Source organism: Mesoplodon densirostris, chromosome 4 (genome assembly GCF_025265405.1).
Source record: "Mesoplodon densirostris isolate mMesDen1 chromosome 4, mMesDen1 primary haplotype, whole genome shotgun sequence".
Taxonomy (NCBI): Eukaryota; Metazoa; Chordata; class Mammalia; order Artiodactyla; family Ziphiidae; genus Mesoplodon; species Mesoplodon densirostris.
Window position 1 is genome coordinate 117,610,852 of NC_082664.1, and position 15,118 is coordinate 117,625,969.

General features: G+C 40.0%; 1 protein-coding gene across 10 annotated transcripts in view; it reads right to left on the reverse strand.

The window, feature by feature from the left end:
• The window catches only part of SCAPER (S-phase cyclin A associated protein in the ER), a 498,644-nt gene that overhangs the window by 146,146 nt on the left and 337,380 nt on the right, over positions 1-15,118 (reverse strand). For all 10 annotated transcript variants that reach the window (XM_060096948.1, XM_060096953.1, XM_060096954.1 and 7 more), the window contains one exon: positions 3,157-3,272. In XM_060096948.1, coding sequence (XP_059952931.1) covers positions 3,157-3,272 — 116 coding nt within the window. The remainder of the gene's footprint in view (positions 1-3,156; positions 3,273-15,118) is intronic.

A 15,118-nucleotide genomic window follows, 5' to 3' on the forward strand; every position in this document is an offset into this window, starting at 1 on the left:
AGTATGGTACTGGCACAGAAACAGACATGTAGATCAATGGACAGGATAGAAAGCCCAAAAATAAACCAATACACCTGTGGTCAATTAATCTACAACAAAGGAGGCAAGAAAAGCCAATGGAGAAAAGACAGTCTCTTCAATAAACAGTACTGGGAAAACTGGACAGCTACAGGTAAAATAATGAAATTAGAACATTCTCTAACACCATACTCAAAAATAAACTCAAAATGGATTAAATACCTAAATGTAAGACTGGATACTATAAAACTCCTAGAGGAAAACATAGGCAGAACACTCTTTGACATAAATTGCAGCAATATCTTTTTGGATCCATCTCTGAGAATAATGGAAATAAAAACAAAAATAAACAAATGGGACCTAACCAATGATAATTTGAAAAGGATTCAAGCAGGTTTATGGGCTTTCTCTGTTTCTAAAAAAAAAGACAAAGAACCCAGTGAAGATTCAGAAAGGTTTCAAAAATTTAAATTTTCATAAGTGGGCATAATTCTCAATTTCACACTAAAAAAATCTGCTGGAAGCAAAATATTCACTCAGAGGGAGTTACCTAGCAATAATTATAGGACAACTGCTGAGGTACCATGTGGAGTAAAAAGGAAGAGGGGCAAAGTGGTGAGGAAAGAGGATCAGGGAGTTGGTTTTTCCATTCACAGTGCTCTGGGACTGCAGGGGCAGTGAAACATTAGGCCTGCAGTCATAGGTGATCCACATGATAAATGTTACTAGACAGTGGCTGCAACTTCTCAAATCTTTTCCTGTTTATTGCTGAGAAAAATGAACTATTGTAGGATAGTAAAAAAAAAAACAAAAAACGAAGACCAAAATACAGTCTCTCTAGGTAAGAGTCACGAAATGCCACAGGAAGCAGAAAACAAAATGTGCTAAGGTGGCAGAAGTTTCATGATGACGAGGGCTGGGAGCTCAACAGGGATAGAAGGGGAGGATCTGGGCAAGTTGAGAGCAAAGGAAGTCCCAAGGCCAGAGAGCAGTTAGAAGGAATATGAAAAAGTCACTGACTCAGGCCCACCAGTGTGCTCTGAGTCTACATTTAAATCTAATGTAGTTGTGGCATTTTTTTTGCCTGTCTCCAAGTAAGCAGCATAACCTTAATTCATTAGCCCGGAGAAGTGAGGCTAGTTTAGAAAGTAGAGTCATGATCTTGAGCTGTGCTAAGGACGGACAGGAGAATCTTAGAGTCAATGCTAGATGCCCACAGCCCTGAGTGCTGGCCTCACTCAGTAAGCAGTACCTGGCTGAAAACACAAAACTATTGGCCTAAGATGAGATGAAGAAACAAACTCTCAATCCTGGCACTGTGGCCAGCTGAGAAGCATTGATCTGGACTTTCAGGATTCCATGGCTTCTTTCCAAAGCAGGTGTGCTAATTCTTACTTAGGTCTTTTTGGGAACTATGGAAACCTCTTCTGTTCCCTAAACAAGAGGCACAAATAAGCACCAGAACATGCCCTCTGCCACAATGACAAAGGTAGCTTTTGGGAAATAGGCATTTCATCTAGGTTACCATTAAGGGAGCTTAGGGTCATGCGTGTTGCAGCCTACCAGAAAACAAACAAAACAACAACAACAATGAAATCAAAAAAGAAACAAAACAAAAACTACAGGTGCAGTTAAGATGAACAATATGAATTATTAACAGTTATGAAAAGCACTGTCCTGAAGAATCAAATGCCATTTATTTTCTTACCTCAAATACTTTACTGTATTTCATTCTTTCCTTCCTCTCTCTCTCTCTGCCAATTAATATACATTGAGTGCTGACAACATGCCAAGCAACACACTGTCAATAAAGTCTACTTTGAAAAGGAATAGCAACTCCTCTGGGTTAGAACATCTATATGTGTGCTATAACTGCCCCATGTACAGTTTTCTGCTCCAAAGAAAGATATCCTGACTTTAAAGGACACCTATACATTCTTTCATTAATCTCTACTTTGTCAGTAGAGCAAAAGAACCCAAACTAACTCAGTATCAAAGTCTGTACTTAGAAATCTCTCACGTCAAATAGAGAACACTGTCTTAAACCAGGCAAGATTACTACTTTAAAAACTGTCACCTAATATTTATATAACACTTCAAGGTTTACGAAGAACTCTCACATACATTATTACTTCAACTGATCCCCACACTGTGAGGTGAATATGACTACCTCTGTTTGACCAAATGAGGAAACAGATGCAACAAGATTAAGGCACTTGTCCCAATTCTCCCAACTAGTAACCAGCAGAGGTAAAACTGGAATTCAGGTTTGTATGACTCCAAAGCTGGCGCTAATTGTATTTTACCAAATGTCTCTCAGGAAGAAAGATAACATACTCTTGGAATTTTTTTTTCTGTTGTATCCAGCAGACAAATGAAGCACTCACTTTTGTAGAGCTAATTAAATATTTAAAAGTTTCTCAGTGATATAACTGAACTTTTATCAAAACTTCTCATTTAAACCCTGCAAATAAGAGTCTCCACAAAATATCCAAAAATTGTGCATGTTACAACTCAGGAATACAATACTTCTGAAATAATGCTGTCTTCTACTACATCCTAGATGGCCAGGGACCAAAGGGTGACTTAAAAGAATAAGAAAGTAGATCTTGGGTCTAAAGGATGCACATGATCCTTACAAAAGAGCAATTTGCAGTTAAAAGACCAAACTGCAATCCACTTCCCAACTATTTGGCTGGGACTCCAGACTATGGCAGTCTTGGCCTCAGACTGCTCTTCCTGTACGTTAGGGACTTCTTCAAATTTCACAGCTCAGGCCTTTGTCAATGTACTTACCTCCTTTTTTGTATGCAATACAAAAAGTTAGCTGTTATTACTATTCATTTCTCTTCAAATTTTGTAAGCAATTAGAACTCACAAGTTCATCAGTTCTTCTTGATTTAGGATTAGAAAAGGTCACAGACCAAAGAAATTTCCTTCATAAGGCTTTTTAAGCTCAATTTGAGTTTTGTAAATGAAGTCGAGCACCTCTGTTTTTCTCCCTAATGGGGAGGGTAAGCTTTTGCTATTCAAGCCTGAATAAACATACAATTTTCCTGTGGTCCCCCATATGGAAACCATAGGGCAGAAATGACTCACAAGTGAAACGTGAAAGACAGATTTAAAAACTCTACTTACTTAGGAGGAATTCGTGAAACTGTGTTCACATTTGTGACTGGGACCACTACTTGAAGAATGTGTTCAAGGGCTGTTAATCCACCAGCAGCTTGAAATGCAATCTGATCTGCCACATTCTAAACAGAAATACAAAAAGAAATTAGCCCCATTTCCCAGGCATAAAATTATAAGCAAATGAAATATTTAGCTGTAGGGTGAAATATTCTGTTGGTTCAATTATTCTACCAACACTTATTGAATGCTTACTCAGTCCTAGGAACTATAGGTCAAAAGTGGTGAACAAAAAATCATAGTTGCTGTCCCCCATGAAGCTTAAAATTTAGTGGATGAGACCAACATTAATCAAATAAATATAAATAAAACAATTTCAATTATAATAAGTACTCTGAAGAAAAAGGAAAGGTGCTCTATGAGAACAGTGGGGGAATCAACTGTATATTGGGGAAAGGGTCAGCATAGGCTTTTCTGAGAAAGTTGAGGTTTTGAGACAGGCAAAAGAAAAGGGAAAGGGATGAAGCACTCCAAGCATAGGAAAAAATCATTTCATACAGAAGTTTTTAGCAACACTTTTAAAAACTGGATCATTTTGTAAGGTTAATTACCACTTAACAAGACAAACTGACTTCCACAAAGATTTCCTTTGCTAGAACTTTTTTCTTCAGTAATACAAGATAATCTAATAACTAACCAGTTAGATGTACCTTTTTTAAAAAAAGTGGAGACCTTCAAGATGGTGGAGAAGTAAGACGTGGAGACCACCTTCCTCCCCACAAATACATCAGAAATACATCTACACGTGAAACAACTCCTACAGAACACCTACTGAACGCTGGCAGAAGACCTTAGACTTCCCAAAAGGCAAGAAACTCCCCACCGTACTTGGGTAGGGCAAAAGAAAAAAGAAAAAACAGAGACAAAAGAATAGGGACAGGGGCTTCCCTGGTGGCGCAGTGGTTGAGAGTCCGCCTGCTGATGCAGGGGACACAGGTTCGTGCCCCGGTCCGGGAAGGACACCACATGCCGTGGAGCGACTGGGCCCGTGAGCCATGGCCGCTGAGCCTGCACATCCGGAGCCTGTGCTCCGCAATGTGAGAGGCCACAACAGTGAGAGGCCCGCGTACCGCGAAAAAAAAAAAAAAGAATAGGGACAGGACCTGCACCTCAGGGAGGGAGTTGTGAAGGAGGAAAGGTTTCCACACACTAGGAACCCCCTTCACTGGCAGAGATGGGGGTTGGAGGGGGGGAAGCTTCTGAGCCACGGAGGAGATCGCAGCAACAGGGGTGCAAAGGGCAAAGCAGAGAGATTCCCGCACAGAGGATCGGTGCCACCAGCACTCACCAGCTTAAGAGGCTTGTCTGCTCACCCGGCAGGGCGGGTGGGGGCTGGGAGCTGAGGCTCAGGCTTCTTCGGAGGTCAGATCCCAGGGAGAGGACTGGGGCTGGCTGCGTGAACACAGCCTGAAGGGGCCTAGTATGCCACAGCTAGCCGGGAGGGAGTCTGGGAAAAAGTCTAGAACTGCCTAAGAGGCAAGAGACCATTGTTTCGGGGTGCACGAGGAGAGAGGATTCAGAGCACCACCTAACTGAGCTCCAGAGATGGGTGCAAGCCGCAGCTATCAGCGTGGACACCAGAGACGGGCATGAAACGCTAAGGCTGCTGCTGCCGCCACCAAGAAGCCTGTGTGCAAGCACAGGTCACTATCCACACCTCCCCTCCCGGGAGCCTGTGCAGCCTGCCAATACCAGGGTCCTGTGATCCAGGGACAACTTCCCCGGGAGAACAAATGACGCGCCTCAGGCCGTTGCAACGTTAGGCTCGCTTCTGCCGCCGCAGGCTCGCCCTGCATTCCGTACCACTACCTCCCACTGGCCTGAGTGAGCCAGAGCCCCCTAATCAGCTGCTACTTTAGCCCCGTCCTGTCTGAGTGAAGAACAGATGCCCTCAGGCGACCTACACACAAGAGGCAGGGCCAAATCCAAAGCTGAACCCTGGGAGCTATGCGAACAAAGAAGAGAAAGGGAAACTTCTCCCAGCAGCCTCAGGAGCAGCGGATTCAATCTCCACAATGAACTTGACGTACCCTGCATCTCTGGAATACCTGAATGGACAACGAATCATCCCAAATTTGAGGAGGTGGACTTTGGGAGCAACTGCAGACTTGGAGTTTGCTTTCTGCATCTAATTTGTTTCTGGTTTTATGTTTATCTTAGTTTAGTATTTAGAGTTTATTATCATTGGTAGATTTGTTTATTGATTTGGTGGCTCTCTTTTCTTAATATATATATATATTTTTTCCATTTTCTCTTTTTGTGAGTGTGTATGTGTATGCTTTGCGTGATTCTGTCTGTATAACTTTGCTTTTACCATTTGTCCTAGGGTTCTGCCTGTCGGTTTCTTCTTTTTCTTTACTTAGTGTGGTTTTTAGCACTTGTTATCATCGGTGGATTTGTTTTTCGGTTTGGTGGCTCTCCTCTTTCTTTTTTTCTTAATTACCTTTTAATTTTTTAAAGTTTTAATAATTTTATTTTTTATTTTAATAACTGTATTTTCCTCCCTCCCTCCCTCCCTCGCTTTCTCCCTTTTCTTCTGAGCCGTGTGACTGACAGGGTCTTGGTTCTCTGGCTGGGTGTCAGGCCTGAGCCTCAGAGGTGGGAGAGCCCAGTTCAGGACATTGTTCCACCAGAGACCTCCTGACTCCATGTAATATCAAAAAGCAAAAGCTCTCCCAGAGATCTCCATCTCAACGCAAAGACCCAGGCTCCACTCAACGGCCAGCAAGCTACAGTGCTGGCCACGCTATGCCAAACAACTAGCAAAACAGGAACACAACCCCATTCATTAGCAGAGAGGCTGCCTAATATCATAATAAGGTCACAGACAGCCCAAAACACACCACCAGATGTGGCCCTGCCCACCAGAAAGACAAGACCCAGCCTCATCCACCGGAACACAGGCACCAGTCCACTCCACCAGGAAGCCTACCCCCCTGTCTGGGGGCAGACACCAAAAACAACGGGAACTATGGACCTGCAGACTGTGAAAAGGAGACCCCAAACACAGTAAGTTAACCAAAAGGAGAAGACAGAAAAATACACAGCAGATGAAGGAGCAAGGTAAAAACCCACCAGACCAAACAAATGAAGAGGAAATAGGCAGTCTACCTGAAAAAGAATTCAGAGTAATGATAGTAAAGATGATCCAAAATCTTGGAAATAGAATGGAGAAAATACAAGAAACGTTTAACAAGGACCTAGAAGAACAAAAGAGCAAACAAACAATGATGAACAACACAATAAATGAAATTAAAAATTCTCTAGAAGGGGCCTCTCTGGTGGCGCGGTGGTTGAGGGTCCGTCTGCCGATGCAGGGGACGTGGGTTCATGCCCTGGTCCAGGAAGATCCCCCATGCCATGCAGCGGCTGGGCCTATGAGCCATGGCCGCTGAGCCTGCGCGTCTGGAGCCTGTGCTCCACAGTGGGAGAGGCCACAACGGTGAGAGGCCTGCGTACTGCAAAAAAAAAAAAAAAAAAAAAAAAAAAATTCTGTAGAAAGAAGCAATAGCTGAATAACTGAGGCAGAAGAACGGATAAGTGAGCTGGAAGATAAAATAGTGGAAATAACCACCCAGAGCAGAATAAGGAAAAAAGAATGAAAAGAATTGAGGACAGTCTCAGAGACCTCTGGGACAACATTAAACGCACCAACATTGGAATTATAGGGGTCCCAGAAGAAGAACAGAAGAAAAAAGGGACTGAGAAAATATTGAAGAGATTATAGTTGAAAATTTCCATAATATGGGAAAGGAAATAGTCAATCAAGTCCAGGAAGCGCAGGGAGGCCCATACAGGATAAATCCAAAGAAAAACATGCCAAGACACATAGTAATCAAACTATCAAAAATTAAATACAAAGAAAAAATATTAAAAGCAGCAAGGGAAAAGCAACAAATAACATACAAGGGAATCTCCATAAGGTTAACAGCTGATCTTTCAGCAGAAACTCTACAAGCCAGAAGGCAGTGGCAGGACATATTTAAAGTGATGAAAGGGAAAGCATTACAACCAAGATTACTCTACCCAGCAAGGATCTCATTCAGATTCGATGGAGAAACTAAAACCTTTACAGACAAGCAATAGCTAAGAGAATTCAGCACCACCAAACCACCTTTAAAACAAATGTTAAAGGAACTTCTCTAGGCAGGAAAAACAAGAGAAGGAAAAGACCTACAATAAGAAACCCAAAACAATTAAGAAAATGGTAATAGGAATATACATATTGATAACTACATTAAATGTAAATGGATTAAATGCTCCAACCAAAAGACACAGACTGGGTGAATGGATACAAAAACAAGACCAGTATATATGCTGTCTACAAGAGACCCACTTCAGACCTAGGGACACATACAGACTGAAAGTGAGGGGAAGGACAAAGATATTCCATGCAAATGAAAATCAAAAGAAATCTGGAGTAGCAATTCTCATATCAGACAAAATAGACTTTAAAATAAAGACTATTACAAGAGACAAAGAATGACACTACATAATGATCAAGGGATCAATCCAAGAGGATATAACAATTGTAAATATTTATGCACCCAACACAGGAGCACCTCAATACACAAGGCAAATGCTAACAGCCATAAAAGGGGAAATTGACAGTAACACAATCATAGTAGGGGACTTTAAAACCCCACTTTCACTGATGGACAGATCATCCTAAATGAAAATAAATAAGGAAACACAAGCTTTAAATGATACATTAAACAACATGGACTTAATTGATATTTATAGGACATTCCATCCAAAAATAACAGAATCCACTTTCTTCTCAAGTGCTCATGGAGCATTCTCCAGGATAGATCATATCTTGGGTCACAAATCAAGCCTTGGTAAATTTAAAAATATTGAAATCGTATCAAGTATGTTTTCCAACCACAACGCTATGAGACTAGATATCAACTACAGGAAAAAGTCTGTAAAAAATACAAACACATGGAGGCTAAATAATACACTACTAAATAACCAAGAGATCACTGAAGAAATCAAACAGGAAATCCAAAAAATACCTAAAAACAAATGACAATGAAAAAACGACGACCCAAAACCTATGGGATGCAGCAAAATCAGTTCCGAGAGGGAAGTTTATAGCAATACAATCCTACCTCAAGCAACAAGAAACATCTCAAATAAACAACCTATCCTGACACCTAAAGAAATTAGAGAAAGAAGAACAAAAAACCCCAAAGATAGCAGAAGGAAAGAAATCATAAAGATCATATCAGAAATAAGTGAAAAAGAAATGAAGGAAACAATAGCAAAGATCAATGAAACTAAAAGCTGGTTCTTTGAGAAGATAAACAAAATTGATAAACTATTAGCCAGACTCAATCAAAAAAAAGGGGGAGAAGACTCAAATCAACAGAATTAGAAATGAAAAAGGAGAAGTAACAACTGACACTGCAGAAATACAAAGGATCATGAGCAATTACTACAAGCAACTATGTGCCAATGAAATGGACAACCTGGAAGAAATGGACAAATTCTTAGAAATGCACAACCTTCTGAGACTGAACCAGGGAGAAATAGAAAATATAAACAGACCAATCACAAGCACTGAAATTGAAACTGTGATTAAAAATCTTCCAACGAAAAAAAGCCCAGGACCAGATGGCTTCAGAGGTGACTTCTATCAAACATTTAGAGAAGAGCTAACACCTATCCTCCTTAAACTCTCCCAAAATATAGTAGAGAGAGGAACACTCCCAAACTCATTCTACGAGGCCACCATCACTCTGATACTAAAACAAGACAAAGATGTCACAAAGAAAGAAAACTACAGGCCAATATCACTGATGAACACAGATGCAAAAATCCTCAACAAAATACTAGCAAACAGAACCCAACAGCACATTAAAAGGATCATACACCATGATCAAGTGGGGTTTATCCCAGGAATGCAAGAATTCTTCAATATATGCAAATCAATCAATGTGATAAACCATATTAACAAATTGAAGAAGAAAAACCATATGATCACCTCAACAGATGCAGAAAAATCTTTCAACAAAATTCAACACTCATTTATGATAAAAACCCTGCAGAAAGTAGGCATAGAGGGAACTTAACCTCAACAAAATAAAGGCAATACATGACAAACCCACAGCCAACATCGTTCTCAGTGATGAAAAACTGAAACCATATCCTCTAAGATCAGGAACAAGACAAGGATGTCCACTCTCACCACTATTATTCAACATAGTTTTGGAAGTTTTAGCCACAGCAATCAGAGAAGAAAAAGAAATAGAAGGAATCTCAACTGGAAGAGAAGAAGTAAAGCCGTCACTGTTTGCAGATGACATGATACTATACATAGAGAATCCTAAAGATGCTACCAGAAAACGACTAGAGCTAATCAATGAATTTGGTTGTAGCAGGATACAAAATTAATGCACAGAAATCTCTTGCATTCCTATATGCTATTGATGGGAAACCTGAAAGAGAAATTAAGGAAACACTCCCATTTACCACTGCAAGAAGAAGAAGAAAATACCTAGGAATAAACCTACCTAAGGAGACGAAATACCTGTATGCAGAAAACTATAAGACACTGATGAAAGAAATTAAAGATGGTACAGACAGATGGGGAGATATACCATGTTCTTGGATTGGAAGAATCAACATTGTGAAAATGAATCTACTACCCAAAGCAATCTACAGATTCAATGCAATCCCTATCAAACTACCACTGGCATTTTTCACAGAACTAAAACGGAAAATTTCACAATTTGTATGGAAACACAAAAGACCCCAAATAGCCAAAGCAATCTTGAGAAAGAAAATGGAGCTGGAGGAATCAGGTTCCCGGACTTCAGACTATACTGCAAAGCTACAGTTATCAAGACTGTATGGTACTGGCACAAAAACAGAAAGATAGATCAATGGAACAGGATAGAAAGCCCAGACATAAACCCATGCACATATGGTCACCTTATCTTTGATAAAAGAGGCAAGAATATACAGTGGAGAAAAGACAGCCTCTTCAATAAGTGGTGCTGGGAAAACTGGACAGCTACATGTAAAAGAATGAAATTAGAACACTTCCTAAAATGATACACCAAAATAAACTCAAAACGGATTAAAGACCTAAATGGAAGGCCAGACACTATCAAACTCTTAGAGGAAAACATAGGCAGAGCATGCTATGACATATATCAGAGCAAGATCCTTTTTAACCCACTTCCTAGAGAAATGGAAATAAAAAACAAAATAAACAAGTGGGAACTAATGAAACTTAAAAGCTTTTGCACAGCAAAGGAAAACATAAACAAGATGAAAAGACAACCCTGAGAATGGGAGAAAATATTTCCAAATGAAGCAGTTGACAAAGGATTAACCTCCAAAATTTACAGGCAGTTCATGCAGCTCAATATCAAAAAAACAAACAACCCAATCCAAAAATGGGTAGGAGACCTAAATAGACATTTCTCCAAAGAAGATATACAGATTGCCAACAAACACATGAAAGGATGCTCAACATCCCTAATCATTAGAGAAATGCAAATCAAAACTCCAATGAGGTATCACCTCACACCAGTCAGAATGGCCATCATAAAAAAATCTACAGAAAATAAATGCTGGAGAGAGTGTGGAGAAAAGGGAACCCTCTTGCACTGTTGGTGGGAATGTAAATTCATACAGCCACTATGGAGAACAGTATGGAGGTTCCTTAAAAAACTAAAAATAGAACTACCATGCGACCCAGCAATCCCACTACTGTGCATATACCCTGAGAAAACCATAATTCAAAAAGAGTCATGTACCACAATGTTCATTGCAGCTCTATTCACAGAAGCCAGGACATGGAAGCAACCTAAGTATCCATCAACAGATAAATGGGTAAAGAAAATGTGGCACATATATACAATGGAATATTATTCAGCCATAAAAAGAAATGAAATTGAGTTATTTGTAGTGAGGGGGATGGACCTAGTGTCTGTCATACAGAGTGAAGTAAGTCAGAAAGAGAAAAACAAATACCGTATGCTAACACGTATATATGGAATCTAAAAAAAAAAAAAGTTCTGAAGAACCTAGGGGCAGGACAGGAATAAAGGCACAGATGTAGAGAATGGACTTGAGGACACAGGGAGGGGGAAGGGTAAGCTGGGACCAAGTGAGAGAGTGGCATGGACATATATACACTACCAAATGTAAAACAGCTAGTGGGAAGCAGCCGCATAGTACAGGGAGATCAGCTCGGTGCTTTGTGACCACCTAGAGGGGTGGGATAGGGAGGGTGGGAGGGAGATGCAAGAGGGAGGGGTATGGGGATGTATGTATACATATAGCTGATTCACTTTGTTATACTGCAGAAACTAACACACCATTGTAAAGCAATTATACTCCAAAAAAGATGTAAAAAAAAAAAAAAGTCTATGATAATGATAATAGCTAAAAAAAAAAAAAGCCACTTCACCTATTTTAGGGAGAATATTAAGTAACCATTTTAGAACTCAACCTATGATTTTTCTGTACAACTTCCGATTTGTATACAATTCTTGTGGGAAGGATATATAAGCTCTTTGCATTCCTCTGGCATGGGGAGGGCAAGAGTTTTTAAGCATACGCAGAATCACTGCATCAAATATGTGAAATACAGGATAGCAACCTGCTATAGGCTGAATTGTGTCCCCACCCTCCACTGAATTCTTATGTTGAAGTCCCAACCCCTAGTATCTCAGAATGTAACTGTATTTGAGGATAAGAAATTTAAAGAGGTGATTAAGTTAAAATGAGGCTGTTAGGGTGAGGCCTTAATCCAATATGACTGTTGTCCTTATAAGAGAACAAGAGACACCAGGAATGCACATGCACAGAGAAAAAGGCCATACACAGCAAGAAGGTGTCCAATTACAAACCAAGGAGAGAGGCCTCAGAAAAAAACCAAACCTCCTAACACTTTCACCCTGGACTTCAGCCTCCAGAACTCTGAGAAAAGAAACTTCTGCTATTTAAGCCACCCAGTCTGTGGTAGTTTGTTATGGCAGCCCTAGCAAACTAATATTCGACCCCTCTATTACAATACCCCCTTATATTTCTTTTAATAGTATTCTACAGTTCATTAAGCCTTGAAGTGTCTTTGAAATACTGAGGGGCTTTTTTACTGGGGGGGTACTTGGGGGAGAGATATGAGTTATTCACAGGCTCTGTCAAACATGTTCTCCTGATTCTTCTGATGTTCAAAGCACAATGCTCTGCCTGCTTGATGTGGACTATCAATTATTGGCTCCAGTACATGTCTGGAGTTTGGTAGTATAATATCTTAATCATTCATTTACTCATTCTTTGTGCACAATAAAATACAGTCTGAGACTATAAGAAGTTCATCATGAATCCTAGACAAGACCTCACACTTTTAAGATTAAAAATTAACAATTTATGTTGTTATTAATGAAAAAATGTTTCCTTGCAATAAAACTAACAATCAGAAAATTGAAAACCTAGGTGCTCAGTAATTTATTTAAAATCATAATGCTGTTACCATTCTTTCTTCTTATGCTAGGATGTCAATATAATTAGAACATAGTAACAACTTTGTATTAGTACATAGCATACACAGATAAAACTGCACTAATCATAACTATATAGCTGGATGAGCTATGGCAAATTGAAAACACATTGTAATAATTCCAAAACTAAAAAATAAAGCTCTATAACATGCCATAATACCCCTGTTGCCCATCCTACTCATTATCTCTCTGTCTTTCCTCGATGTAAAGGCTCTCCTGACTTTGAAGATCACAGAATCCTTTTGTTTTCTTTTCAATTCTATAAAAATAGAATCACACTTTATATATTCTATACTATCTAACTTTTCTTGCTTGTTTTTTCCCCTAAATTCATCCATATTGTTGCCTGTAGCAGTATTTAATTCATTTTCCTTGCTGTATAGTATTCCTTTATCTGATTACATACCTCAACTTATTTAAATGTTTCACCGCTGACTGACATTTGGGTTGTTTCCACTTCGAAACTCTGGACAATGCTGCTTTCAACATTTTTGTATATGTATTTGGGCACATGTGACATGCAGTTGAGTATATGCTTAAAAGCAGAACTGCTGGGTCAGAGTGTGCATAGGTTGTGTTATTAGTTATAGCCAAACAGCTTTCTAAAATATTCAGAACAATTTTTGTACACATTGCAGTACCATGATGATTTCGGTTACTCTACACTGACACCAAAACTTGCCTTTATCAGGTTTTTTTTTTTTAAGTTTAGTCATTCTAATGGGTATATACTTGCCTTTTTTTTTTTTTTTTTTTTTTTTGGCTGTGCTGAGTCTTCATTGCTGTATGCGGGCTTTCTCTAGTTGTGGCGGGGATGCAGTGAGGCTTCCGTGGTGGCGCAGTGGTTAAGAATCCACCTGCCAATGCAGGGGACATGGGTTCGAGCCCTGGGGCTACTCTTCATTGTGGTGCATGGGCTTCTCATTGCGGTAGCTTCTCTTGTGGCAGAGCACGGGCTCTAGGCACGTGGGCTTCAGTAGTTGTAGCACACGGGCTCAGCAGTTGTGGCCCACGGACCCTAGAGTGCACGGGCTTCAGCAGTTGCAGAGTGTGGGCTCAGCAGTTGCAGCGTGTGGGCTCCAGGGCATGTGGGCTTCAGTAGTTGTGGCATACGGGCTCAGTAGTTGCAGCTTGCAGGCTCTAGAGCACGAGCTCAGTAGTTGTGGCACATGGGCTTACTTTACTGCATGGTATGTGGGATCTTCCCGGACTAGGGATTGAACCCGTGTCCCCTACATTGACAGGCCAATTCTTAACCACTGGACCACCAGGAAAGTCCCTGTATACTCACATTTAATTGAGGATTTTATTTGTCTTTCCCTGATAATGATGGGGTTGAACACATTTTGTTCATTGGCTTTTTTTTTTTTTAATTTGAGGTATACTTTACAATGGGGTGAAGGGCTCAGATCTTAAGGATACCATTCAGTTAAATTTGATGAGTACCTATCAAGACCCGAACATTTCCATTACCCTAGAAAGTCCCCTCATGCCCCTTTCACAGTCAATCCCTCCTCCCTGATGCAACCACTGATTTGATTTATGGTAACATAGGTTAGTTTTGTCCACTGTAGAATTTCATATAAATGAGATCATGTAGTACGTATGAATATTTAATTTGGTAGTGATTGGTTATCCTACCAGCAGTTTTACCAGAGTCAGGCCTAGGGTATCACGGAAGCCTCTTTACCCCAGGGGAAATGACAGAGGGGCTCTGAGTCAAGATAGGGAAGTAAACACATATGTACATATCCTTCTATACTCAAATAGGAATTATAGATAAAATATTTAATAATATGAAAAAATAACCACATTAAAAATAAGTGAAACATCTCTGTAAAACAGGGATGGAAAAGCTCATAATAATGCATAGAGCAAGGGTCCAACTTTCAGCAGACTCTTAAAAGAACATTTGCCCTTCTAGACTCTTTCCTCTTCCTCAGCTTTCACACTGATTCAGCCTCCAAGTTCTGATTACTCGTCTCCTGTTATGGCCCTTAACTTTTGCCTTTTCTATCCATGTGTATTCTTACCATGTCAGTTCAGGCTTTCGTGGTCTGTTGCTTGAGGCACTGCAGCAACCCCCTAACTAGTACCTCTGGATCCAAGCTTACTTCACAGCACACCATTCTCTAGAGCAGTGCTTCCCAAACACTCTAAGATAAAAGTCAGGAGTTTTTGTTTGTTTCTTTGTTTTTAATATTTTCACTCCATTGTGACCAATAGTTTTGTGAAATATAATACAAATTAAATACTAAACAATTGAGGGAAAAAAGGTATACTAACTTCGAGCCCACATTTTAAAATATTAGATGAAAGACATAAAATTACTCTTGATTTGTGTACTTATCTCACCATATTCTAGTAACAGTAGCCTGGCACTGGCCTCT